Raw genomic sequence first — 27,719 nt, forward strand, 5'->3', positions numbered from 1 at the left:
TAAGTTCTTCATTAGGCCAAACATGATCTGTTAAACTAGATTTGACTCGGAGTTGCTGCTTCAGGTTTAGCTTCAGTATAGTTGAATTTGGTCATAGTTTAAAAAACTTGTAAGTATTCATTAACAGAGAGCTCAGCAAGAAATTTTGCTAGAGACTTGCTTGCTGAGTTTTTGACAAGCACTCGCCAAGTATTCTTCAGAATCTCTCCAGCTAGTATAAAGTTTTTCTTTTCTTTTTTATTCAAATGCTTTTCTATTGTTGTGGTTTTGAACATATTTTCAATCATTTTCTTTTTCTAACTTATTGTCATTTGGTGACTCCAAAACTAAGTCATGCATCCTCACAAAAATGATTGGTACTTTCATATGTTTGCATAATGTATTTGGAGTGCATAAATTTGAAAAAATCATTAATTAGTTGTAACTCCCGTTGAGCACCAATTTTAGCATGGCCAATGAAAATCACTTGATTTAATTGTTTTTCAGGCCCCCTTAAGGCCGACTTTGCTGAGGAAATATAATAATTTTTTAAATCTTTAACCTTTATAATAAGGTTGTTGATACATATATATGAATGATTAAATATATTATTATGTCAATTATCTGATTAACAATTAGACATGTCCCATGAAGGGACACGTCTATTCATTGCTTATACTTTATAAATGTAACTGATTGTTGCATTTGGAAAACACATACCAAACATCATGGTAGTGTTAAATTGTTAATACATTTACAGCAGATCTGAAAATCAACATGGTATCAGAGACAAGTTAATGTATTAAACAGAAGTCATAGTACTAGATATTGCACCTGTAAGGATCTATATAATATTTGTTGTGCAAAATAACTATTATAAATTGGCGATTCTTTTGCCCAAACTGTGAGATTTAATAATAAAGGGATAAAATCTTTAATGTTTCTGCCGAATTCAATATATACTTCAGCAATATAGAGTCTTGCAAGTTTATGTGCAGCCAACAAAAGTTTGATGTGCCATAAATGTTCATATCATGTTGTGCTTAACAGGAGTTCCTGTAATCATTCCATTGTTCATTTGTCCGAGAGTGTTGTGTTGGCTGGCTAACATGGAATAGGATGCACATTGTAAAAGAGTCATTGCAATATCATATGGCTGGTTTGCTTGTATACATTGGGGAAACCATGTCACCTTCTAATTTGCAAACCAGATGCATCGAAGAGATGTCATTGACCACAAAGAGATGTTTGTTGGAAATGGTTTTGTTATGATTTCCCATGCTGAGCAAATTTTTTGATAAATGTCATAGATTCCAGTTGAACCCGATCGATAGTCTAAGGCAAAGATTGAAGAATTCTGAATTCCATGAGTAAGTCGAGATGTTGGGTTTCTTTCCAAACTTCCATTTGCTTCCCAATTTCCTAAATTCTGCGACTCTCCAATATCAAAAGGAATAAACATATTCATATGGTCGGGGCCTTATCTGTTTTATCAGTTGCAAGAAAGGATGATAAGGACTTCTCCCTTGGACCCGATGGTGCTACTATGAGATGGTCTAGAAATAATTGAGCCTGACAGTACTTATATGTACAGTATGAGTGATGTAATTTCTAGTACACATGTGCTGCATATCTACACGAAAGGATTTCACTTGCACTTGCTTGTTCATCATCGTTATCATTGCCAACAAGATTAATATGAGACCATTAAAGCGTGACATTGCAGAGGAATATACAATGCTGACTGAAAAGCTTTCCTTGATGGAAGAGGATTGGAGGATTCACCATCTACTCGTACCAAAGTCATATTTATCACCCATGACCTTCGATAGAGTTTTCCAAGCGACAAGAATTTCCGTGCAAGACAAGGTTAATGATTTTGTCAACCAAAACAGGTCAAGAAATAATAAATTTTAAAAAGGGTGAATTCCCACAGTTGAACCATTGTTTTAATCGATTCACAAGTGGTACTTGCCATTGAAGGTGAAAGTCAATTAATTGCTCTCAGACCAACTGTAATGTCTACAGAGATGCTCCCACGTGGACTTCGCGGAAAGGGAAATAAGGCCAATCATCCTGGATCATACGCAGACCACCAGTACAGTTTGGGCGTTTATGTTTAACTAACGGAAATATAAGACAGATATAAATCAAATTGGCACAATGTAAGGATTGAACTCTCCATAGTGGCGGTGACTTCTTGAACAACTTCCATGGTGGCGGTATTATAGGTTAAAAGATCTTGATAGAAAATAAAGCTGATATAATATAATAAGATGACCACCAAGGTTCATGTGGGTAGAGAAAGGTAAGTAAAAAGGTACGAGTTTATTTCATAAATATTGATTTCTATATATTCAATATCTATTAGATATTATAATCGAATATATATATATATATATTCGAATATTTTGAGATATTTGTCAATTCAAAGGAATAATGTCTTATAAATATTTAAATTTGACAAAATAATTAAATTTCTAATAAATATTAAATGCATATATATGTAGAAATATCCTTCAATTTAATAATTTGGCATTATTAAATGAAAGAGGATTAATTGATGTGCAACAAGATAGTAATATAATCTCTTATGAATATAAGTGAATATAGATTAAAGTATATCTTTAAATTAGATATTTATCTATATTGCATTGGAATGATCTTATAGCATTATGGAGAATTATTTATTATCCTTGATTATTTTATTTAATCAATGAAGTCTCTATCTTATTTGTATTTTTTTATATATTATGAGTTATTTACCTTGATCTTTTCCTCTGAGAACGTTCTTGCAAGAAAAAGAAGGAGATTGATATTTTGAGAGAGACTGACATTTCAGAGAACCTTGAAAGAGAGGGAGCAAATAGAGGTTATGATTCAGTCAACTTTTGGTAATTTCGATCATATTGATCCAGAGGGAGTAAACTATGTTGAGATGGATTCTTCAGTGATCAATAAATTGTAGCATACAATAGGATTGTGATTCATGAATATACCTTGTGAATATGTGATTTTAATGGGCCTATCCCTTGTGTACATCATGAGGAAGTGACAACTTCCAAAAAATGATGTCACTTGTAATTGCAGAAGTTATTGAAAGGTGACGATCTTACAATAACTTAATTTTCTATTATGATGCGTATCTTACGATGTCTATGCAGATCATAATAGATTATACTTTGCATGGTGGATGTTTATATGGTAAGCATTATGAGAATGCGTGTGCACATACCTTATAAACATTTTTTTTAGTACTTGGTGAATGTTATGCATATTGATATTCTGGAAGGCCATTACACAAGAGTACTTAGTGAATATCATGTGTCTTGATGTTCTAGAAGGCCATTACTCACAGAGTACTTGGTGAATATCACGCGACTTGATGTTTTGGAAGGCCATTACTCGTATTTGGTGAATATCTTGCATCTAAACATTTTGGGAGGCCATTACTCAAAGAGTATTTGGTGAATATCATTGATATTTCAATACTCATGATATCAGATGTGATATCAAACAATTTCTGAGTAATTGGTGAATGTCATGTATTCTGGGAGACCAATACTCATGATATCAGATGTGATATCAGATGTGATATGAAACGTTATTGAGTAGTTGGTGAATATCATATGTTGATATTCTGGGAGACCAATGCTCTTCATATCAAATGTGATATCAAAATGATGAATATCTTTTGATCAAAGATATCCTCAATCTTGCTAACTTGATATTACTTCAAGGTAATCCTTGTGTTTATCCTCCCTAGCTAAGAGGTAGTGTTGATGTTTCATAGCTTCTGTCAGATAAACATATATATAATTATATGAGATATAATTGAGATATAAATATATGAGAGAAATATATATATATATATATATATATATATATATATATATTATGATTAAGTATATTATTATATGAATTATTTGATTAACTAATAGGTTTATTCATGGCTTATACTCAATATAAATGTAAGTGATTGTTGCATTTGGAAAACACATTCTAAACATCATGGCAGTGTTAATACATTTGCAGTAGATCTGTAAATCAACAAAAGTTGCCCCCTTTATATGATGTTTGATGAAGCCTCATTCCAAGGGTGGAAATTTGCTTTGAGTGAGGATTTTGTCCTTGGGGTAACCGTCAAGGAGTTCTTCTTTATCTAGACTTAATCTTCATTTTTCAGATATCTACTATTCCCTTTCATGATCTAATGGCATCATTTCAAAAACAAATTCTAGCATCCAGCCCAAGGTGGAAATTGGGAGGGTCTAAAGATTCTCATTCATGTTGGGAGAGGATTTTACCCTCGGGGATAGCATTCTCTACAACTTCAAGTTCAATCTTCCAATATTGCTCATTTCTGCACACCTACACTAAGACTTGATTACATCCTTGTGCTTTTTATGTTCATTTTCCTTCAACTGTGCAAAGAGGAGCCTCTCAACTCAAGGTGGAATTTGTGACAGCTTGGAGATTCCAATCTTGTGAGGCTGGTGGACTTTACCCCAGACCCCAACCCCCCCGACCCCCCAAAAAAAAGAAGAAAAAAGAACAAAGAGAGATATCAAATAGTCTATGTTTGAAGGGGTGGAAATGGGGATATCTCAGAATGTTGACTCCTGGGAAGGCAGTGGGTTCTGCTGTTTCCCAAGGATTCCCTCTAGCTCGCTTACCCTCATTTTGTCTCTTCAACCTTCCTCATTTTAGCTTGAAATACCTATCTTCACTTTGGGTGATTTGAGGATCTTGCCCTGATTTTCAATTCCATCTCGCATCCATCACTTGATCAGATTTGGGGGTGGAGATTTCATGCCTCAGAGAACTGGAAATCCTAGGCAGGGGGCTGATTCTGCTCCCTCAAGGTGGTCTCCCCCCCCCCCCCCCCCCCTCTCTCTCTCTCTCTCTCTCTCTCTCTCTCTCGCCAATCTGATTTGAGCTCGCAATCTGATTCCATGCTCCGATTTTCTCCGTCATAGTCTGATTTTCATTTTTTCTTTAATAGTTGACCTTTACTTTATGCCAAAATCACACCAAATGACCTTAAGGCATAGATATCCAGGCAGGTTTAACAGGTAGGCCAGGATTTCAAGTTATAGAGAGGGTGCAATTTTAGGTGTGGAGAGGTTTGTGAATCATGAGGGGCAGGTAGATTCCGCGCTGAGGATTTTTCCTTATTTGACAGTGAAGTTGCAAGGGATGTCTTATCTATTGGTCACATCTGGTCCAACTTGAGCACTTACACCTCACTTGACCATCCTTATTAAGGCTTTGGTCAAAATTGATTTACCCTATTCTTGAAGAAGAATCTACTCTCTAGTACTGGGACTTGACTAGCTCTAAACTCCCCTCTTGACTCCACCCTTTCCCGAATTTAACAAACTCAAAATTGCTCCCCTCTATGGCTTGGAGACTTGAATTTGCCATAGCTAAGACTCTGAAGACCACCTACTCCTACTGCTAAAGCAAAGAGAGAGGGTGCCCATTTGCAATGGTTGATGGTGTGAAAAACTCACAGCAAAACCCCTTGACCTATTATGCGCACTTGTGAACAACAATGTAAATGCCTTCTTTTTCTCCTTCTCTATAGCTCAGATGTTTATCCAAATGCTGGATAGCATGTGGACAATTACTAATAACACAGAGAAATATTTGTGCTAGGTGAGGTTATCTTGTTTCATGGTTTCCTTTGTATCTGGCAGAACAAAACTAAAACTATGTCGAGTTAAAGAGGTGGATTCAAAATTCTTGCTTATGGATGTGTGGTGGAACAATTCGCTTGTCATTTATTTGCAAGGGATCCATTGTCAAATCACAGGGTGCTCATTTGTTGTGTTGGCTATGTTGGTCCTTAGGGGACAGTGTGCCGGAATGAAGCTCTCCTCTTTATGACCTCACAGCCTGGGCCTGGTTAGTGCCCGAACTAATCCAATAAAAAATGGCAAATTCTTTATTTTGGTTCCTAAAATTATCATCTAATTCTCATGCTAGATGACAAGGGCAAAGTTTTGAGGAAGTATGGTTTCATGTCTAAAATCCTTCCCAATCCCAAGGGTATTCTTTGTGCTGTGTTTGTGTTGTCTTTGTCATCGCATAGATCAGCGTTTCACTTTGATTTTAGTTCTATATCCATACAGGAAACTTACAACGATACAATGGTTTGAACACAATTGGTTTACCATAATCAAATGTTTGTATTCTTTGTAATAGGCATGATGGAACATGCAACTAATTACGTCTTTTTTATTTCTAAATTCCAAATCCGCATTATAGATGCTTTATCCCAAATCTGCATTTCAGATGCTTTTCTTGTGAGATAATAGATGCCAATTCTTATTGTTATCGTAATTTGTTCTCTGTCACTAATAGCATAGTTTAATGCTTTGGCATGATTGCAGTGGACCCCACCAAAGTTAACTGTTCCATTGCTGAATCTAGTGGATAAGATTTTTCAACTAAAACGAAGAGGTTGGGTGAGGTGAGCATAATTGATTCGTTGGTATATTTTACTTTAAAATCCTAGAAAGACCTGTTTAAAATCTCTGTGATTTATGATACTATTCATAACATGTGCATTGCAGAAGTTTCAATTTATTTTTTCATTTTTGCTTCATTTTGACATGTTTTGGTCTTTAAACATCTTACTTTATCTCATTACAATTGCTTGTAAATGATTGTTATTTCCATTCGTCTCATTGAATTGATATATTTGAATATTGTCTCTATTCTATTTTCTTTCCTTGAATTGAAATGATCGTATATTTTTTATTTTTTCAGTTCCTTGAATTGAATTGAAATATTTGAATATTTAACATACTCTTTTCATGTAGATTTTTCACTAAGATTTTGTGCAAGAACCAATGGGCAGTTTAATACCTATTACTGAACCAATATATGCTTGAATGACTTGTTGTCTCAAAGCATGTTATGCTAAGCTTTGAAAGTTTAAGTAATTACCTGTTGATTTTAAGCAGAGATGCTCTATGCTGTACCATGGTGGCCATACAGCCATTGGCATTTGAACTTTCCTCTAGTATGACTGATGGTTGAATGACTGGCACATACAGAAGACTAAACAGTTTCTCCCAATGTAATTATGTAATCCCAACATGTAAGGATTTGTTACAATGTTCTGTAATACACACTAATGCATCAAATGAGCATTTTTTATTCTGACATCAACTTATATGTATGTTCAAATGCCTGGATGACTTACAATGATTGGCAGATCAACAGTTTTTGTCCCTTAGACAAAATAATCTTGTTGGAGTAAAAAGCAGAGCCAAATAGTAATTGAATGTACAGACATTTAATAATTTTTAATATGTTTGCAGTATCTTTCTTTGAAGGTGTGGGAAAATGCCAAGCTATAAGCATTTGCCTAGGTGCCAAAGGCATTTTTCTTGAGTCTATTGGTCACATTCCCAATGTATACCATACCTGGTCGTAAAGTACAAAGTTGACAATAACATATAATATGTCAAACAATATTTAAGTAAGATATGCTGGATTACGGATTAGCCAGCTAAATAAGAAAGATACGCTTGATTTTAATCAACTTATTCTTTTGATAAGTCAAGCAGGGTTTTGAAAGATCCCAAATCCTGTTACAGTAAGAAATATGGAACATTAAGCACAAGGACAACCCAAATCCAGCAACGAAACAGCAACGGAACAGAAAAGTACGCAATAAATAGAAACTACAGCACAAAACCAATTACTGCAAGAGAAACACTATAAAAAATATGAAGTTTAAAAGAAGTGTTCCAGGGATTTTTGGTTAATTGTAGTACTAGGGTCCTCACCTTAACTATTTTTTCTTGAGCCAATGTAAAGAAGTAGCAATATAATTTGGCATATGGTTGTTGTCAATAAATATTGTGTAGCCAATAGGTTGATGTCGTTGGTTCTTGTTATGTAGCCAATGGGCCCCTTCGGGAAGGTTCTTGTTATGTAGCCGACGGACCCCTTTGGGAAGTATATATACACTATCCGAGATCATTGTAATCATCATTGTAAGCCTTATGTAATCTCTTTGGCATATGCGAATAATAAAAAGAGTATTGCTTTTCTTGTCTATTGTCTGTGTGCATTAATCTATTTACCCCATGTGGTAAACATTTGGTGCTGTTGCCCACGGACTTGGAACGAAGGCAGAGGAATGAAGATTAATGCCGAATCAACTTAACAAGGATAGAAATAAGATAAAGGGAAAAGATGGAATATGCACTGCACAAGAAAATTTAATTTTGGCACAACAGGCTGAGTGCAGACAGAGGTTTCAGCAGATTGCCGATGCACACCGAAGCACCGAGGAATTGTTGGAGGAGACTTGGCAGCAGGTGGAATTAGTGGAAGAAGCAAGGGAGAAATTTTTGAACCGGTATTCGTCGAGGGAAGAGAATCTAGACGGAAGGGAATTAACTCGCATGGCTTAGAGTGCCCAAGGAGCACGAGTGTGGAGTGAACTCTTTGTCCGTGATACACTTCCGGAATGGACAATTTCACTTAGCGAAGACCCTTCTTCACCAAACAACGCAGCTGTTGGGAATAAGACGACTGCTCGAAATGTCGGAGTGCAGAGCGTTGGTGTTGGAATACAAATTGTCGGTGCCGAAGTGCAGAACGCCGGTATCGGAGTGTAGAATAGCGCTAGTGTCGCAGTGTCGAACAATGCCCATACACAAAATCAAGTAATAATGGCAGGACCAAAAGAGAAGTTGCCAAAGTTTGATGGTGATGGAACGACCGATCCAATCAGACACTGTAAGACATACGAAACAATTTGGACGGCGAATGGCATAACTGACACAAATGAATGGGTGCGATAATTTCTAGCAACCCTAAGGGGTGTAGCAAATGATTGGTTTGCCGATACGGATCCCCAAAATTAACCAATTGGGCAGAAGTTAAAAAGGAATTTATCACCGAATTTCAATTGCTGCGCGACAACAACGAGATCGTAACAGAGATATACAACACAAAACAAGGAATAAATGAAATAGTTCGAGTATATGCTAGAAAATTAAAAGAATTAATAAACAAAATGGAAAGTAAGCCAGCAGATGGGCTGCAAAAGAGATGGTTTATTTAAGGACTACCCCCGAAGTTACAGAAGAAAAAAAAGATTGTGTGACCATCATCATACGTTGAAGCATACAATCGGGCGATGAACTTAGAAAGTGAGCAGAAAACAAAAAAGAAGAAGAGTAGCTCATCTAATTTAGATGACGACGCAAATTTAGAAGAAGATAGCAGCGATGACGAAAAGGGCAGCAAGAAGGTCCAAGCTCTCTAGAAGGATATGATCCGAATGATGAAGGAATTTAAGAACATGTAGAAAGAGACGAAGGGAAATGAGCTATGGTGCACAAAATGTAAGACAAAAGGTCACACGAAGGGATCCTGTCCAAAGAACTAGTTCAGCGAGATCTACCAGATCATGGGACATTCCACAAAAGAATGCCCCTTCAATATGAAAACAAGAGGACCTCAACAAGTGCTCTTGACTTAGGAGGCTTCTGTGTCAGGCGAGAGCGGAAACACTAGTAATGAGGGTGCCATGTCGGGAGGGTACAAAAATAATAGATGAGGGCAAAACAACAACAATACCAACAATAATAATGGGAACCGCAGTCGAATTCAGTACGATGCGAATAGCTGCCCGATGGTTCAATGCCAAGCATGCAATTTGTGGGGCCACTTTGACCAAGACTGTACAACGGAAAACGCATCAAAGTTGTTATGCAAATGGTGCAGTCCTAGAGATCATGAAGATGCCAAGTGCTCAAAATCAGGAGTGAATTTGATCTACATCGGGATGGACGAAGAGGATGTTCTGACAATCACACGGAAGCAAGCAAAACTGTACCCCGACCTGGTGGAGGAAAAGAAGAGATTAGAGGAAACATGGGTGGAAATTGAGAAAGCAACGCAGGTAGAGAAAGTACACTTGAAGGACACTATTAGCACCTCAGCAAGGAATTGCATGAAACAGAACATCATATGGTAGATATTACAAACTGAAGTACTAATCAAAATAAACGATCTGCTGCTCACAACGCCTCAACTCCGATCGGCACTCACAAACATAGCCCCGATTGCTAAATTAGCAGGAGAACACGGAAGGGAGAAGGAAAGTGGAGCAAGTACAGTGGACGAAAGGGAGAAGGAAAGTGGAACAAGTGCAATGGACCCAATGTTGTTAGCCCTCACATCCAGACGACATCTGACGGTCGTCGAGATGGGGTATATTAGGAATGGTCCTTTCAGACACAATTGTGTACGGAGGTTTAGGGGTAAACGTCCTACCAGAAGATACCTGGAAGAAGTTGGGACAGCCGACGTTGTGGCCACCTACATTTTAGTTGCTCACAACAGACCAGCACAGGATCAAGCCGTTGGGAATCTTGATGGCACAACTAGTGACTATTGGAACACAACCGTTCCTACTTGACTTCGTCGTCATCCTGCTGAAGAGGAGAGGATATGACGCCATTCTGGGCTGAGGATGGCTTGTACAAGCAAGGGTTAAGCATGACTGGAAGAAGAATACACTATCAATGGAAAGTAGGGGACGACGATTCATTATTGATTTACACACACAAATGGTGGGCGAAGAAGCTGTATCATCTGATTCCGAAGAAGAGGATGAAGGAAAGCAGTGATTGGAACCCAATGAGGAAGGAGTCCTACGATTGGAAGATGGATCAACGGATGATGATTTGGATTCGGTGAATGGCCTTTTCCATTGGCAGATGGAGGATTGCAAGCTCTTTCCGAGCTGTAATATGTTAAGGGTTGACGAAGGTGAGAAAGAAGAGGAAAATGAATGTCCGAAGGAATACAGAGAAGCGAAAGAAGGAAAGGCAGTTACGACTGAAGTTGAAGGGAAGAACATATAGTACGAACCTAAAAAAAGGAAAGATCCCACCGTATGGAACACAGTGAACGGACCGCGCGGAAAGAAAAGGTTACAATGCACCATGAATGTACTAGAAAGGTGCTGATAGCAAGGAAAACACATCATACGGTTTGCACAGGAGACAAAGAGGAAGGGCTTAATAAAAACTTCAGCAGTATGGAGTGAAGGTTCTAAAATCAAGAATATAGTTATTGACGGCAAGGAGTGGCAGCCAATGGAATTCATGGTACCGAGTGTCGAGAACAAACGGGGTGATATGGAAAACCCGAGGAAGAGATCGTGTAACTTAAATAAACTTGATGAGTGACGACTGCAGGCACAATGGGTCACGGAGGTGACACAGTACAAAGCATGGCATGATAAACACCTGAATCTGAACAAGTTCCAACCAGGACAACTAGTGTTGAAGTATGATGGACAGAACGAAATCAAACCAGGCAAGTTCAGAGTCAAATGGGTCGGACCGTACCAAATACGAGAAGTGGGCGATAATGGAGCAATAAAGCTATGGACATTGAATAGGCAGGAAATTCTAGAAACGGTGAATGGTTCCAAGTTGAAAATATATCATGCGTGACCTGTTCTGTCGACAAATATCGAGGAGCAATAAAACTCAGTAAAAAAAAAAAAGAAAAAAAAAGGAGAAAAAAAGGAAAAAAAATTGAAATGAAAAAAAAAAGAAAAAGAAAAAGTTATTGAAGTCACCGTATGACAGCCAACAAAGTCACTGTACGATAGCCATCTAATGACCACCGTACGGTGTTTTAAGTGCCCACCGTACGACAAACAGAATAGAAGTTGCATTTAATATGAGACACCCATGCTAGCCACTGTACGACATCAACCTCATGTCTATTGTACAAACTTTTAATTCCACCGTACGACAGTGAAAGATCACCTTCTTGGCTTGTGTATGCTCCATACAGTTTTCTAAATGTCTTCACATTGTTCGTATGCCATGCTTCCAGTACAGTGATTGCACTTCTATTTTTTCCATACGACCAGTGAGACAAATATTTTGGTAGGCGACTAGAGGAGCAAATAAGGCCGTACGTTTCACTACTGGGAAATTGCAGGAAGAATCGATAAGTACAACAGAAGCTAGAGGCCATTCATAAAGCTTGAAGGAGGGTTGTATGGACGCTTGGAAGGAGAAAAATTTGCCTAGGGATAACTGACCTAAGTAAGCAGAAGAACAAATGGAGTCTGCAGGAAAGAGGAAGTGGAAGAAAAACTGAGGAAGAATCTACAGCTAAAAAAAAAACAAAAAATGACAGATCGAAACAGTTCAGAATGAGTAACGCATGATGTCGAAGGGAAGGGAAAGACATAAATAGGTAGAAAACGCAAGTGGTTGGCTGAAAGAGTGTGGGATCAGAAGAAAATCACAAAAAAGGTGTGTTCCATGGAGTTTTGTGTGGGTTTGAGAGTGCTAATTTGGTCTTGGCGGTACACCCTAGACCCCCGGTCGGTTCAGTTATCAGTCGTGGGAAGTGTGAGTAGTTGATGAGACATGGAGCTGCTATAGGCATAGTGTGCCAGAGGTGGAAAGATCAACAGAGCAAGCCTTTTGAGAGGGGTGATACGCTTTGAGGCACTTGGAGTAAGTTTTGGACGTGAAGCTGTCTTGGTGGATGCATAGAGAGCTCGGGAGGAGCTGATCATCCAGTTGAAGGCAGTGCAGCAACACTTGGCTCAGGGTACCCAGGAGTTGAAAACAGAGAAAGCGGCACGGGTGGCTATCAAGGTCAGCTAAGGAAACAGTATTGTGTTAGCAAAGGCTACAGATGCAACGTATTTTGGAGACTAGTTTGATGCAGGCACGGAACGAATGTGAAAGTGGTGTGACAGAAACAAATCTATTTGTTGTAGTTAGTTAGTTAATGTATTCCGTTTTGTTAATCTGTCTCGGATATTTTGTAATTGTCGTCCGAAGATGACTTTTTCTTTTGGGGGGGATGATGTTGTCAGTAAATATTGTGTAGCCGATGGGCCCGTCGGTAATTGTTATGTAGCCGATAGACCCCTTCGGGAAGGTTCTTTGGGAAGTATATATACACCATTCTAGATCATTGTAATCATCATTGTAAGCCTTATGTAATCTCTTTGGCATATGCGAATAATAAAAGGAGTATTGCTGTTCTTGTTTATTGTCTGTGTGCATTAATCTATTTACCCCATGCGGTAAACAATGGTCGCCCTGTTATCCCTACTTTGTTGTCCAAACTTTTCTTCTAACAATCTTTTTGCACCTTGCGAACTTCAGGAGGAGAGTGGATCTTTAAAGGAGCATTCCCTTTTCTATCCACCATCTCATCAATCTTTTTAAGAGAAGAGAATTGGATAGAAGAATGTACATGTCCATTTTCCTCCAATGAGCTTGGCATTCTTATCTAGCTTGCAAACAATAATGACCCAACTGACTACAATAATGACAAACCAATCAGAAAACTTTCAAATTCAATTTTGTGATCCCATTTACCAAACTTAGAAGAAAAGGAAAGATGAGAAGGAGGCACCTGATTTGTTACTACACATGAATTCTTGCACGCAATATCCATTTCATTAGCTCAATGATAGGGTCAATAGCATAAAACTGCCCAAAAGAGTTGGCAATGCACTTGATGATGTTTTCAGTCCAAAATTCTAAAGGCACCTGCAAATCGAACCCTTACAGGGAACTTGAATTCGGTTAGAAGGTCGAAACGAGGGGAACCACTTAGACAAACAAAGGCCATTCAGGCCCAAGAACCAGTGTCCTCAATCATAATCCTTAAACAATCCTCAATATCAAAAAATGAAAAGAGAAAACAGAGATCCATCATTGCAGCTACCTTACCTTGTCCTTTCAGCTTCCAAAAACAAGTGACACATCTTCTAACAGTGTCAAGACTCAATACAAGGAATATTTCCATAAAACTTCCCTATATGTGAGCTCCTTTGCCAATTAGAAGACTCAACAAGCAAAAAATTTGGAATATCCTCCTCAAGCACTTTCTCAGAGAGAATCCCTAGGAGAAGGCAAATGGGGCTTAAGCATCTTAAGAGCAGAAGCCCCAAGTGGACAGCAATCCACATTCCTATCAACACCTTCCCACTGAATTAGAAACCATAGGGAGGTCAAGAGCAGAGAAACAACCACAAGGGTGTTAGGGGAATCCACCAAACCACTCAACTTTGTAATCTCCACACCATTGACAACCAAGGCATTGGAATGGTGAGCCAAAGCATTGGAAGCAAGGGATGAGTTGATCACACCTATTTCCAACATGGTCGAAAAGACCCTAGTTGTATTGAACTCTTTGTCAATAGTCTTAGAAGCCTAAAGGGTTGAATGGAAGCTCCTATGGAGGCAACAAATAGAGTTGGTAGAGGGAAATGTCAAAGCTCTAACACATTTGGGTGACCTGACCAATGATCCCTTGGGAATCGACCAAGTCACCCAACTTAGCAAACTCCACACCACTGATACCCAAGACAATGGAATGGGGAGCTGAAGATATTGCAAACAATCTTTTGCATGTGATCCATTGAAAAATGCTAGCTAATTGATTGCATTAAGAACTCACGTGACAATACAATCTAACAAAGCCTATTAGTAGCACTCTTACCTACAATGCATACAAAGCATAGAATTCCAATAAAAGAGACGTACCTATTAAATTTATAGAACCCAAATATAGATTGAACAAATTGAAGATAAAGCAAAACGCATGAATCACAAGTACATCGGAGATACCCTAGGAAAACTCTTCTACTCGAGTGAACCCAACTACACCTAAAGGTAGATCCTTTATTAAATTTTCAAGACAAATAGAATGATCTCTAGCTTATGATAGTTAACTCTTAACAATCAACCAATTAGCCTTATCACAATTTGATCAATTTTATCATGCATACACAAAACATACAGAGCTGCAAGTATCTCATAGATACTACTCACTGTTGTCGGTAAAAAGTATTATAGCCGACGTGTAGAATTGGTATCTGAAAGGGTGCGTGACGGTTGAGTCACCCTTTAGGAAAGTATATGTACATTGTTTGAATGGACTTTTGGATCATCATTGTAATTGGAGTTGCATATGTGCTTATATGAATAAAGTATGTGTTCTGTGTTACATTCTAATATCTTAATGAGATAAACATCCGTTTACTATCTATGGTAAACATTTGGCGTCGTTGCCAGTCAAACTTGGTATACAAGAGGTGTTATGAAGATTAATGCCGATTCTGCTCAATACAGATAGGAATAAAATAAAAGTCAAGGATAATATACGCACAACATGAGAAGCATTAATTTTAACACAACAAGCGGAGCGCAGACAAAAGTTTCAGCAGCTTACCAATAGACACCGAGGGGGTGAAGGAGCACTGATGGAGGGAGTTCATTCACCTAGCAAACCGAGGAGTGCCGAGGACTTGCTTGAAGAAACGCACCAGAGATTGAATTTGGTAGAAGAGACAAGGGAGGATTTCCTAAACTTGTATATGCCAAGGGTAGAGAATCTGAATGGAAGGGAAGGAACCCGCACAGCTCGAAATGTTGAAGGAGCACGAGCGTGGGGTGAACTCTTTGTTCCCGATACATTTGACGAATAGATATAGGTAGAGAATCGAACAATTTCGCTTGAAGAAGATCTCTTCACACTGAGTAATGCGGTTGTCCAAAGTAAGGTGGTTGTCCGAAGTAGCATAGTTGTGCAGAACAATGCGGGTACAGAGAACAATGTGGGTGCGTAGCAAGTACCACAGATTTAGAAGAAATTAACAATGGTAGGACAGAAGGAAAAATTGCCAAAGTTTAATGGCGATGTGACGACCGATCCAGTTAAACACTATAAAACATGTGAAACAATCTGGGGGCGAACGATGTAACAGACTAGGATGACTGGGTCCAATAGTTTTCGGCGACCCTACGGGGTGTAGCGATTGATTGGTTTTTAGATGCTGATCCGTAGAAGTTAATTTCATGGCCAGATGTTAGGAAAGAATTCATAGCAGAGTTCCAACTATTGAGGGATGACAATGAGATAGTAGCGGAAATCTACAGTGCTAAGTAGGGAAAAAATGAAACAATCCACATATATGCAAGGAGGCTGGAAGAGCTAGTAGGAAAAACGGAAAGCCAACTAGCTGATGGGTTGAAGAAAAGGTGGTTTGTTGAAGGGCTACAACCAACATTGAAGAAGAAGATGAAAATTGTACCTCTAGCATCATACATGAATGCATATAATTGAGCGATGGACCTGGAGGGTGAGCAGAACTGCACGAGCTTAGAGCATAGATGTCTACCACACCAGGGATGCGTCCTTCTTCTTAGTTGTGAATTTTGATGTAATTAGTGGATTAGTTGTTTGAGTCATTTTTTTTTTTGAGTTGTGATATATAAGTTGTCTCTATTTTTGTCATCCGGAGACAATTTTACTTTTTGGGGAGGATGATGTTGTCGGTAAAAAGTATTATAGCCGATGGGTAGAATTGGTATCCGAAAGGGCATGTGACAGTTGAGTCACCCCTTTGGAAAAGTATATGTACATCATTCGAATGAACTATTGGATCATTATTGTAATTGGAGTTGCATATGTGCTAATATGAATAAAGTATCTGTTCTGTGTTACATTCTAATATCTTAATGAGATAAACATCCGTTTACCCTGTACAGTAAACACTCACTCAGAGAATAAATCACACAAATAAATTGGTCATCTACAGATCATGCACAAGACTTTGTCAAATACAGTGCTTTTTATAGCAGCAGAATCACATTCTTCTCACAATATGCAGTCACCTGCAATTACAATCATGATACCAGAAACGACTCCTATATGCACACGGTTCATTCAGCCAATATACCATCAGCTTTGCTATGCACACGGTTCTACCAGCAAATAATAAGTTTGAGTGAATATCCTTTTTAGCAGAATACAAGGAGACACAGAGTTACATACTGAACTGACAAATGTTTTGAATGCCATACGTCAAAAATATCATTCACACGGCCATGATACCATGTCATGAAGCCACATGGTCATGATGCCATGCTGTCACAATGCAACATGGTTGCGATGCTACAAGGTCACGATGCCATGACATCAATGTGAATTAACGACTCCAACTGAGCACACTGAATGATAAGGCTTGCACATTAAGACTAGGTAGTGACGGTTATTATAGAGGTTTGATTTACCTTTAATCAGATTCGAAGCAACAAGGACATAACCTGCCAAGAGATGACTTTAATCACACTCTCATGTCTTGAATATGTAATATGCAAAACTGAAGCAGGATTGAAGATCTGTACACCTTTATGAAAACATTGCAGTTAATAATGATTTTTCCTGCAGTTATAAAACATTAACAGTACCTATTGCAAGGACAATCTCTGCCACTATTTCAATAAAATATGCGAGACCAATGCGAAATGATTTGGAAGGTCTTATGAATTGCACAAATAAATCCAAAGTAGTTGGTGCTGGTTCAGATCCTAGGTTAGGTTCATGAATTTGGTTCACGGATTGAGCAAATGTTTTTTGGGCTTGGGTTCATTTTGGATTTGCAGGCATAAATAGCCTAAAAGCAAGAATTAAGTTTAGAAAATCATATATTCGGCCTCCTAGTGCTTTCTCTGTCTTTGTTCTTTGTCGCTATTTCTTTGGTTGTATTCGCTTATTTTCAGACACCTTTGTGTGCTCCTGCTGGTGTCAGCCTCACTGTTGTAATCTTTCAGTTCCATAGACCTCTTTTTGGTCTTTTGTTGGACATTAATATCATTATCTTATCTTATCTTATAGCATCCTATAGTCAACAAAACTACTATAAACTCGCATATAAATGATAAATATTATCAAACATTCTTATTCAAACTTCCAGCTCAATATTTAAATATTAGTATCAAGTTCAACAATCAATTCTTTGCACCACATGGATTTTCTGATTCATCAATATCATTACTATCATTAACAATAGATATTGTAGAAACTTTTGAAGAACCCCAATGACATTTTCACTTGCATTAAAAGCGTGCTTGTTTTTTGACTCCTTTAGTTAAACATGTTGGGAAGTGGAAGCATCCAACCAATATGCTTTGGTTTTATATGCCACAATTTTGTGTCCCTTTTTCTTGTAGACATGTTCTTTGTGTGAAATGAGGTTCAAGAATGCACATACTTTAGTTCTTTGCCCTTTTTGAGTGTAATCTATTTCATTTTATGTAGTGGATAAACGAGTATTTGCTCTACTTTCTTCGAGATGTAGATGAACTAGTAATTGTGAAGAGAATTTGTTTTTATAAAGTGCATGGTAAACTTTTTAATGTGACCGGTGACACTAACATGACATGCCCTCTAGCCTCACATGAAACATTTTTGACCCGTAGCTATAAACCTTTAGGCAAGAAATTGGGGACCTCATCCCCATTTAATAAACCAAAGAATCAACCCCACGAGCACATTGGATTGGTAAAGGCACAAGCCCATGATTACAATGGCACAATGGGGGTTTGAACCTTGGTGGGCACAACATCAACAAATGAGAAAGATCACAATTTTAAAGAACTTTATTCAAATAAGCACACAAAATGATGAAGGAAGATGGAACACAATGACCAACCCACAACAATGGAATGCAATGGAACATCATATTGTGGACTTACAAGTATTTGCGAATGCCATCATCTTGTCCATGTTAGTATAATGAAGTTTTTTCAAATTATGCTTGGTTAAACTAAGGAGATACTTTGCAGGATCCCACCAAGATTTATCTAAGATCATCTACTTATTGATTGCTGACCTCTCAATGTTATTTTGCCTTTATAAGGACCACATTTTACTAATAGCTATGCTAGGAAGTGCCTCTCAAACTTTTACAAGTTGTCTTAGGATGATTGTGTTATAGCTGAAATGGGTCCTAGCAACCTATTAAAAAGTTAATAATTAAAAGCAAACTTTAAAGGAGAATATAATACTCAATCACATTATGATTTAGTAACTAACTTTAAAAAGAAAATTCAAGCAACTTAAGTGAATCTAAAATATAAATGTTATATTGCATCACCTACTTTTAATAGCTCCAATTTTGAAAATGATCTATTTACACTTTTGTGACATGCAATGGTTGGTGTTAAATGTTTGAATCTTGTCAACATTGCATACAACTCTTTGATCTAATCAATTTGGTTCCAAATCTTTTCTTGCGTAAGATTGAGGAAGTGGATAGCATAAGGTGTCCAACAAATGTGGGAATAGCATTCCTTTTGCTCCCAATCTTTTGTAGCATGAGATTGGGAGTGGACACAACAAGGAGCCCAAAACATATGTGAATGGTGTTCAACCTACAAGTTGACAGCTCTACAATTCCTTATGTTATTTGTTACGACAAGGGACACCCTTGTCTCAGCCCATGAATCTCTTATTGACTTCAATGGATCTTATAGAAGCTTGAACTTCTTGTCCAAAAAGCCTCATAAAGTAAGCCCTGTATTTTGTTGGCACCTCATTAAGTTACTTTTCTTTTCTTGCCAATATGATGAGCTAACAACATTGAAAGCTGTCCTAGTGGCATGAACATATCATTGCTATGTGCTGATTGACCTTGTTTTGAGTCTCATTTTGAAATACCATTTCTAGAGGCTCCTTTGGTTTCTTATTTTAGTGGAATGTTCTTCAAGTGTGGCCACCATAATAAGGTGGTTTTATACCAAAACATTGGGTTTGTATGGGGGCATAGGGAGCTTCACTCCCTTTAATTTTTTCTTTGTTAAAGGATGATTTTCTCGGGTTGCTCTTGAGATTTAATGTATGTTATCACTTTCTTGGGTGGCATATGTACACTATTCCTTCTAGGCTAGTGTTGATGCCTAGTCAGAAAATATTACACAAATTACTTTCATCTGACTATATGGATTTGAATACTTGACATCACACCCCTTGTGAATCCATATATAATGGTTCTGCCCCCAATTGAAACTGATTGTATCACATTAACATAGTCCCAAAGAGGAGTTCTCAGATTTGTTTTGAATTTAGGTTTGCTTGTGGAACAACAACTAGACTAAGACTAGTTGCTGTTATAATTCCTATAGAAAAAAATATTGTAATCAACACATTCAAAATAAATAAAAACAAAACTAGGTCTATAAAACCAAACTCTTTTAAAATTCTAAGGATAGTGGTACATTCATAGAAAAGTGAAAGAAAAACAAACCCAAGAGTTTCTTTCATGTTTGTAAAGGAAAAATGTAGGTTATCTTTCTTCTCTTTGCAAAAAAAGTCTTTATGATATTGGTAGCTAATGGACACTTACACATGCATAGGAATATCAATATAGCTTTCTTGGAACTTCCAATGTTTAATCTGTGGGTTGAATGACAACCAAGAATGAGAATCCAACCTTTTAGAATGGAATTTATCTTTTGCAAACAAAATGAGTAAAAATAAGTTTGTTTTACTGTTTGAAATGCTTAAGTTGACTTTTAGGGTTACAAATTTGTTTTAGGCTGACCAAGTTAAATTTAAAGACGAAGAAAAAAAATTATATTTAAAATTTGATAGGTTGCATGTGGCTTTGTTTGGACCCATCTTGATCCTTCTTGGTTTTGCTTGAGCTTGTCACACACAAACCCAACTCCCTGTTGTTGCCCTATAAGAAACTGAACGGGAACCATACTAGACCAAGGATTTGGTTTAAACTGCACCTAGATTCGGCTAGTTCTCTAGTGGATTCAATAGCACAAAATTTATTACTAGCTAGAACAAAATGAGAAGAATATGACCTCCTAATTCTTTTATTGGTCATGAGTAATCTAGCTAGATGACGTAATATGAAATCTACTAAACCTTTTAATAGCACAACGTGTCATGCAAAATACACTACAAAAGGATAACAATGATACCAACATTTATCACCTACAAGGGGTGCTCCTATCCATAGGCCAACAAGTAATTCTAACAACACATTTATAGATTGACTTTAGCCTAGTCACTGGATCATTAGTGAAAGTCACTTATTGTTTATAATTTCAATTCTAAACCGCATGACTTACCAATTTGTGTGGTATTACAATTTGTTATCCATAATGGCTGAAAATTGTGCAAAATTAACCTGAAAAACATATCTTATCTATTTGTAACACATGGCAATAATTGTCAAAATACCTTAACCCATGGCTTGGGCAATTAAAATCCACAAATTGCAAGGCATCAAATTAGGCTAGGCAAGAGTAAAAGACATAAAGACAAGGCTTAACATTTACATCTATATCCAAAATCAAATCCATCGAAAAAATTCTCACAGAACTTGGTTTCTCTTTCAATTGACACTTAAAATGCAAAACAATCATTATACCATCCTTATACATTTGCTTCTATCCTTCTTGCTAATTCAAATTTTGTCATGATAATGTTCTTTTCCTGTGAAATGATGTATAAGTGAATGGCAAACACAACAAATGCATCGTTAGTGAGGTGGATTTGCAACTCAATACTAGTAAATAAGTAGATTTCTCTTTGGCAATGTAAATTTTTTCTCTAAATCTCCCAAAGGATTTTCACTTTTCATTTTCAATATTTGTAAGATCATATGTTTAATTTGTCATGATTTTTTTTGCATACGTCAAAACATTCAAAACAATTTTTTTTCCCTATGGTAATATCCCTTTTTCTCAATCTTCCAAATGATTTTAGTTGAAATTTTTTTCTTAGGAATGCCATTTGAATACCAGAATAAATTGAGAATTGTTTCTAAAACCCAGAAGGCTTTAATGAAAAATGACCTAATTATAAGACAATTTTGAGAGAACACTATTGTTAACTGTTTTTCTGCATGTAATAATGATTATTCGGTTGGAAATGATACAACTATGATATTCAAAATTTAATGCAGGCAATCTAACCACCCAAAAGACACTGCAAGTGGACTGGTTGAATCTTTGTATTCCCTAAATTTGTTTATAGCTGTCCACAAACTTGAGTGTGAGCCTTAAACTCTACTTTTGGTGTAATTTAGTTTTAAAATATGAAATACAAACATAAGAAATTTGAATTTTTTGTATCTATTCACCTGTCTTCTAACAATGTCCAAGTAAATCTTGAAGTGAGTTCTTCATATCAATTTTTCAAAAATCAAATTACGTATTGGCAGAAGCGTTGTATCTCACATAGTATGACTGCTAGTACCTTGTATCTGTTGTTGGAACATACTCCGATGACATTACATGTGATCTATATGATTTTATCATTTCCAGCTCTGTTTGGGATTTCCTCCTCATCATTTCTATATGATCTATATGATAGCCATCTGTATGCTGTTAGAATCATCTGCTGAATGGTGATTCCAAACTGGATTTTCGCACTTTTCAGATTGTTTGGATATTTTAACTTCCTCCCAATGATTGACAAATCTTTTGCATGTTGCTATTTGCATTTTGCAAATATTTAGTCCTGAACGAGACAAACAATTCTCAACTTTTTGTTTGGTATTTAGGAATTTTGTTCATTGCTATCACCGATAGAGATTTCTAATTCATTTGTTTCATTTGATGTGCCCTCCATACTGATAGGGAGACGGCATAATAAATTTCTTCAAAACTTCCTCTTTTGAAATCTTTCATTATTGTGGTCTTTGAACAATATGCAAGATGCTTAATGTTTAAGGAGTTGATGTATGCTGCGTATTTTGACATTTGTTGTGTATGCCTTTTCCTTTATGAAGAAAAATCTGCATTCTCATTGTTTATGTCATCTTACTATTCTGAATTTAGAATCCCAAAAATATATTTCCAAGACCTACATATTTTCAGCAAATTTATTTTCTATTTGATTTTTATAAGGCCTTCATGGGTACCTAAAATTATATTTCGAAAATCTTGATAGTGTTATGTGTTCAACTAATTTAAATAATGAAGGACGTTGGACTTTATTGTAAAATGGTAAAAGTGGAGTTAATAGATGAACTGTCAAGTTTCAACTATAGGTTTTCTAACAGCTGATGTTATCTGTCGTTTTCTTTTTTCAATGCCTTTTTATTTCTACTATTCTTTAATTTAAGGGAAGGATAATATTTGATATGTACTTTGAAAATATGTTTTTTGGCCTTTGTGGAATCTTAAGACTTGTAATGTTCACAATTTTGACTTTATATGTTCTCTTCCAAATCTTGTCTTGTACTTTAAAAAATTCACTATAGTCTACCAATATATATTAAGAAGTATTTAGTTGATTGTATTAAATGATGGAGGATTTTGACGCTTCATCTTTTCTGTTCTTTTTCCTTTTCCTTTTTCGGTTACAGGCGACAAGTATTTTGGATTTCAAAGCAAATACTGCAGTTGGCTATGGAAGATGCAATTGATGACTGGTTATTGAGACAAATAGAATGGCTTAGGAGAGATGATGTCATTGCTTTGGGTGTTAGATGGATCCAAGATGTAAGTTCAAACAATTCCATTCATCTATTGATTTTGTATAGCTGATATTGATAACGACAAGTGAAAAGATGCTATAAAATATAATTTTATGGGCAACTTAGGGTGAGATAAGAAGTTGAGCATTTTCATTTTTATTTGAAGATGGTAATACTGATGATTATTATAATTGTAGGATGTGTGCATGTTATTCACACACAGCATCCTTTATTTGAAAGCATATAAATATAATTTGCATTGAGCACAATTTTAGGGTCATTGAATTGATTTCTAAAATTATAAGTGAGACTTGGCTCGTTATGCACACATGCTAACTATTTAAAATACTTTTAACCTACTTTCCAGTTAGGAGGCTTATTAGGCAAATTCATAAGGGTTGTGTGTTGTACTTTGACTGCTAAAGAAGATATTTAAGCACCAATGTCTTGCATCATTGATCTCCAACATTAATTTTTTTTTTCTAAATATGTTATAAGAAAGAGATAAGAGGATATTGACAATACCAAGCTTCCTTATTGGCATGTTCAAGATAAAGTTGATTACTCATCCACAAAAGGCCAATAATGTGGAGATAATTAGTTTTGTCATTGTCTTTTTCCGTGTTTTCAATGTCCTTCAAGAGGCTAATAGGGGAAATCAATCCTCACAATGGAAGGCAAATTGACAACAATATCAAAAGCTGGTAATTCACTCAGAAACACAAATGTATGTCATCAAGTCACTTTCAATGCCAACTAAAGGTAAAATCATTGTTTTAGAATTTATACAAATGAGCAACTTCCCTTGAAAAGAAAATGCAATGATGAGTAACAAGCTTATTGCTGCCAAAGAAGTAATTTTAGGCAACTTACACAATGGAAGGCAAATTGACAACAATATCAAAAGCTGGTAATTCACTCAGAAGCACAAATGTATGTCATCAAGTCACTTTCAATGCCAACTCAAGGTAAAATCATTGTTTTAAAATTTATACAAATAAGAACTTCCCTCGAACCGAAAATACAATGATGAGTAACAAGCTAATTGCTGCCAAAGAAGTAATTTTAGGCAACTTACACAATGGAAAAACTAGTTCCAATGGGCTGGTTCACTAAGCTGGTTAAGTTGTTCAAATGCTGACAAGTGAAAATAAAGTTTGCTGATAATTTCTCTCAAGTTTGTTAACTGTTGATGTGTTGTAGCTTCAGTTGGATAAATACTAGGAGTCAAAACTAGTGAGGAAATGTATATATATAGTTAAGTCATACAATATATATATATATATATATATATATATATATATATATATATATATATAATGTAAATGTTAGAGAAATTAATATAATAATGACTCAAGAGATATTATATACATACATACATAATTATAATTGTCACTATTTTAATCACATAATAATGAATAGACACATCCCATGAGGGGACATGTCTCTCCTTGGCTCATTCTTAATATAAATGCAAGAGATCACTGCCTTTGGAAAACACTTATTATAGGTAGTGCTATTACATTTGCAGCAATCCTAAAATATAACATAGTATCAGAGCTAGGCTGCAAATATAAGAACAAATTCAACAGAGGCTTGTATAGGGATTGTAGAAACAAATATAATATACAGCGATCAGTATGGGGAGGATATTCTAATTAAATACAGCTATGAAACAATACTGGTCAGTATAGGTTGTATACACACGTCGTTGATCGTATAGAGGATATAGGAGAATGAGCAATCCACAAAGGTGGAGAAAGAGAATAATCAATAGTCAACAACTGCATACAATACGCACATACTCAGAAGGAAAGACACATAGGGATAAGGACATTCAGTGCTAACTGTAGCAGTGCCCACAAGTGCCATAGGACTCTTAAAAAAGAAACAAATGTTGTTGATGTTTTGTAGCTTCTCTCAGATAAATTGTAGCAAATATATATATATATCTTAGAGATATTATATATATAAATAACTATAAGATTGTAATTATGTTAATGAACAGACAAGGACATGTCTATTCTTTACTCACTTTCATATAAATATAAGAGGATGCTGCATTTGAAAAACACATACCTAGAAGGCAGGGCTATTACATCTGCAAGCGATCCTCAGAAAAACATGGTATCAGAGCCAAGTTGGATGCAATAATCAGACACATTGAAGCTTGTATTGTTTATACATGATGACACGAGAAGTAGCTTCTAAGATTTACAGGTGGGGTTCCTCTTGTATTAGAGCATCTCAGTACATAATCACAAAAACTGCAAAAAGTCAGAGTTATAGACTTTCTATTTGTCTGGTCGTGGTATTCTTATAATGGGGAACAAACGGCAAAGAGATAAACCATCGAATTGAAAATTATAGGAAGAATAAAATATAAGGAATCACAGGAATTAATATAATGATGCATCATCGTGTTTAAAGGGAAATTTAAAATGAATTGCCCGTCTCTGTTACTATACGCATGGAAAAGTTAACATGGAATAATACTATTGTGTGTGCATGATAGCATCAGTATGAGAAGTGTCAAATCAGGTTAAATTATATGTGTGATCTGTAAGTGCAACAGGTGGTGAAATAGAGAGAGATCCCCTGCCCATGTTATTATATCTCATTCCTCATGGGAGTAGAATAAAGCCTTTGTGCTTTGAGGAATGTGAATACTATACATGCCAACAAAAGCCACACGATCAGCTATAAAGACACCAGCATAATACATCATTCCATTTTTAGCAGAGTTTGCATTTGCTGGAATTACACAAGCCTCTTGAAGCATCAAATATAGCCTGTACATAAAATTGTCAGTCAAATAAAGTTAGATTGTCGGGAGTTACATTAGCAGGTGTAGCTGAGAAATATACTCTGGAGCTCATTGCCAATAGTGTATTATTTTGTCACGTGTGGAATTAGTTTTTATTTCTGCAATATAAATATGTTTCATCTTCATCACCATATTCTGTGAAGATCATTTTTTTGTTGTCCGGTATGTCATCCTTCACCAGTGCAGATTTATCTGTATCTTATTGTAATCTGCAACTTGAATAATTTATCTGTTGATACAGAGAGGAACAAGATACTACACAACAAAACCATAACCACGAATAGAAACTATAATTGTGGTATTGAGCTCATTGGGTGAACGTTAATAGTTCCGTATGGATGCCATACATGGCCAACATGGTTTCCAGTGCATCTCTAATCATGGTAGTTATAGTTAGCAATAGTGAGGAGGGAGGCAAGAGATTGTGGGGGCTTGTGGTTTGCCATCACACAACTCCATGCTTTGTTCCATATCCCTTGAGATGCCCAACATTATGGATCATGTGAAATGCAACAGTGTTGCACTCTTATATGGGAAATGCCTTTGGCTCTTGGGGATGACTTCCCTGACGGCTTAGATACAGGAATTACAGTTTGGCTCATGGAGCTCTACATGATTTACTGGTCTGAGTATTGGTAGTCTTGTAGAGGCAGGCTTTCATGCCACTGGATTGCTAGGGGATGCAGCTTGTGTAATGGCTACGGCTATAATCACTGCTAAAGATTTTTTTAATTTTGGTTTAGGTCTCACACTACCAAAGTAATGCTGATCAACACCCACAGTTCTTTTTTCCTGTGGATTGGCTTATGATTGGTGAATATTCTCTAGTTCCTTGTTACTAGCTTGGATTGCAACTTAGTGCATGTCCCAGATCAGAGCGGAGCAGCGATGCAGCTTGAATGTCATGTGACTTGATGTTTTGGAGGCCACAACTCATAGTGCTTGCTGAATATCTTGCATCTCAACATTCCAGAAGGCCATTACTCAGAGTTTTTGGTGAATATCATGTGTTGATATTCTAGAAGACCAATACTTATGATATGAGATGTGATATCAAACCTTATTTGAGTACTTGGTGAATATCATGCGTTAATATTATGGAAGACCAATACTCATGATATCAAATGTGATATGTAAATGTTACTTAAAGTATTTGGTGAATATCATGTGTTGATATTTTGGAAGACCAATACTCATGATATCAAATTTGATATCTAAATGTTACTTAGAGTATTTGGTGAATATCACGTGTTGATATTCTGGAAGACCACTACTCATGATATCAAATGTGATATCAAAATGGTGTATTTGTTTTGATCAAAGATATCCTTAAAATTTGCCATTCCCAAAATTACCAATGGTGTAATATATGTCATGTGTTTATTCTCCCTAGCTAAGCGAGAGTGTTGATGTTTTGTCTTTTCTCTCGGATAAACTACTAAAGATATATATATATATATATATATATATATATATATATATATATATATATATATATATATATATATATATATATATATATATATATATATATATATATATATATATATATATATATAAACAACTATAAGATTGTGATTATGTTAATGAACA

At 36.3% G+C, this 27,719-nt stretch overlaps 1 protein-coding gene across 4 annotated transcripts in view; it reads left to right on the top strand.

The window, feature by feature from the left end:
• The window catches only part of LOC149550689 (phox domain-containing protein), a 120,663-nt gene that overhangs the window by 62,707 nt on the left and 30,237 nt on the right, over window positions 1–27,719 (top strand). For all 4 annotated transcript variants that reach the window (XM_089786248.1, XM_089786251.1, XM_089786249.1 and 1 more), the window contains exons 11-12: window positions 6,378–6,457; window positions 23,189–23,324. In XM_089786248.1, coding sequence (XP_089642374.1) covers window positions 6,378–6,457; window positions 23,189–23,324 — 216 coding nt within the window. The remainder of the gene's footprint in view (window positions 1–6,377; window positions 6,458–23,188; window positions 23,325–27,719) is intronic.

Source organism: Cupressus sempervirens, chromosome 6 (genome assembly GCF_028749045.1).
Source record: "Cupressus sempervirens isolate cs-2001-9-10 chromosome 6, ASM2874904v1, whole genome shotgun sequence".
Classification (NCBI taxonomy): Eukaryota; Viridiplantae; Streptophyta; class Pinopsida; order Cupressales; family Cupressaceae; genus Cupressus; species Cupressus sempervirens.